The sequence below is a fragment of the Otolemur garnettii genome, unplaced genomic scaffold (genome assembly GCF_000181295.1).
Source record: "Otolemur garnettii isolate 467f Iridium unplaced genomic scaffold, OtoGar3 scaffold00325, whole genome shotgun sequence".
Taxonomy (NCBI): domain Eukaryota; kingdom Metazoa; phylum Chordata; class Mammalia; order Primates; family Galagidae; genus Otolemur; species Otolemur garnettii.
Window position 1 is genome coordinate 315,599 of NW_003852720.1, and position 1,889 is coordinate 317,487.

A 1,889-nucleotide genomic window follows, 5' to 3' on the forward strand; every position below is an offset into this window, starting at 1 on the left:
AAAAAAAAAAAAAAAAAAGATTAAAAAGTGTTTAATACTGTACTATTTCTACTATAAGCCTTACTCAAGGCCAGGAGACCTGTATTTGTCTTCTTTTCCCATTTCAGTTAAAAAGAGAAAGGCAACACCACCACCACCTTCAGCTATGTTCTTTTACAGAACAAGTACCCAGCACTTATTAGAGGCCGCCAAGCTTCTGGTTCCTATGTGGCCCTCTCAGTAGTGTAAATGTAGGTGTGTCCAAGTAATTTCACTAGGACCTTAACCTGCAACTCAACCTATGACGTAAGTTGAAGTGCCCCAGCTAACACTACAGCATGGTTTGCTCTTTTCTCCACATATGGTAAAACACAATGTGACACCTTGGTTCAGTTTCATCCCCCCTGTCCATCTGCATTTCCCTCCAATCTAAGTCCCCACTGAATCTAAGGTAGCTCTCATTTCCCCCTAAAAAGGGAAAGCAGAGTAATTCTTCTTAAAATCTAATGCCTTCTAAAATGAAGAATCATCAAAGTCTCAATTAAAGTTTAATAGAAACTACAAAGGATCCATGGGCTGATGCCCTCTACTAACAGATAGACTATACAGATCAGATGGCCTGTCCCACAACACAACTCAAGCCATTCCCACCAAGGGAACAAAATCTGGCATCTCAAACCCCCATAAGAAAGGCCTGTCTTATAATACACCACTTCTTGTCTGAACCTAAAGTCTTGTGTTTTACCCATGGAAAAAAAAAGTACAAAAGAGGTTTTGTTCTCATGGCTGCCACTGCAGCCCAGCACTAAAATATCCCAGTGCTCATTTCTGCTTGGAGAAATATTCTTTGCTCTTCTGGACATCAGGCTTGATGGTATCACTGCCAGGCTTCCAGCCAGCTGGGCACACTGTAAGAGAAAGGTACCACAAATTAATAACCTGTCAAGTGGTATGTACTTCCTCCTATGCCTCTAAACCAGATCTATGCCCTAGATCAAGTGTCATCAAACTTTTTAAACAGGGGGCCAGTTCATTGTCTCTCAGACCGTTGGAGGGCCAGACTGCGGGGCCCAGGATGAGTCGGCTGCTAAGCAAGACAGGCAGCAGTGGCAAAAACACCTGGCTGTCAGATAAATGTCCTAGGCAGGCTGCATGTGGCCCACAGGCCATAGTATGAAGACACTTGCCCTAAATAAAGTCCAACTAGGCTCGGCGCCTGTGGCTCAGGTGGCTAGGGCGCCAGCCACATACACCTAAGGTGGTGGGTTTGAATCCAGCCCGGGCCGCCAAACAACGATGGCTGCAACCAAAATATAGCTGGGTGTTGTGGCGGGTGCCTGTGGTCCCAGCTACTTGGGAGGCTGAGATAGGAGATTCGCTTGAGCCCAGGAGTTGGAGGTTGCTGTGAGCTATGCCATGGCACTCTACCCAGGGAGACAACTTGAGGCTCTGTCTCAAAAAAAATAAAATAATTAAAAAAAATCCAACTACTCAAAACACCAGGAAACCTACCCTGTGGTCTAAGATCATTCATCCTTTTAGTGTAAATCTAATTACTTTATAAATCTTAAGTAATTTAATCCTCACCATAGCCCTAATACACAATTATGCCTAATTTATTCACATAAAACCTGAAATTTAAAGAAATTAACAGTTTTTGTTTGGTTGGTTTGTTGGCTGGGGCCGGTTTTGAACCCGCCACCTCTGGTATATGGGGCTGGCGCCCTACTCCTTGAGCCATAGGCATTTTCAACCATAAATTTTGTTCTAAAATTAATGTGTTAAGTATATATAGAAGAATATTAAGATTTGTTAATGGCTCGGTGCCTATAGCTCAACCGGCTAAGGCGCCAGCCACGTACACCTAAGGTGGCGGGTTCGAATCCCCAGCCCGGACCCGCCAAACAACA

The 1,889-nt window shown here is 44.2% G+C and overlaps 1 protein-coding gene across 1 annotated transcript in view; it reads right to left on the reverse strand.

The window, feature by feature from the left end:
• Nucleotides 1–513: 513 nt before the first annotated feature.
• PRDX1 (peroxiredoxin 1) overlaps nt 514–1,889 on the reverse strand; it is a 27,919-nt gene continuing 26,543 nt past the window's right edge. Inside the window, exon 6 of the mRNA XM_003803536.3 lies at nt 514–887. Coding sequence (XP_003803584.1) covers nt 802–887 — 86 coding nt within the window. The 3' untranslated portion in view covers nt 514–801. The remainder of the gene's footprint in view (nt 888–1,889) is intronic.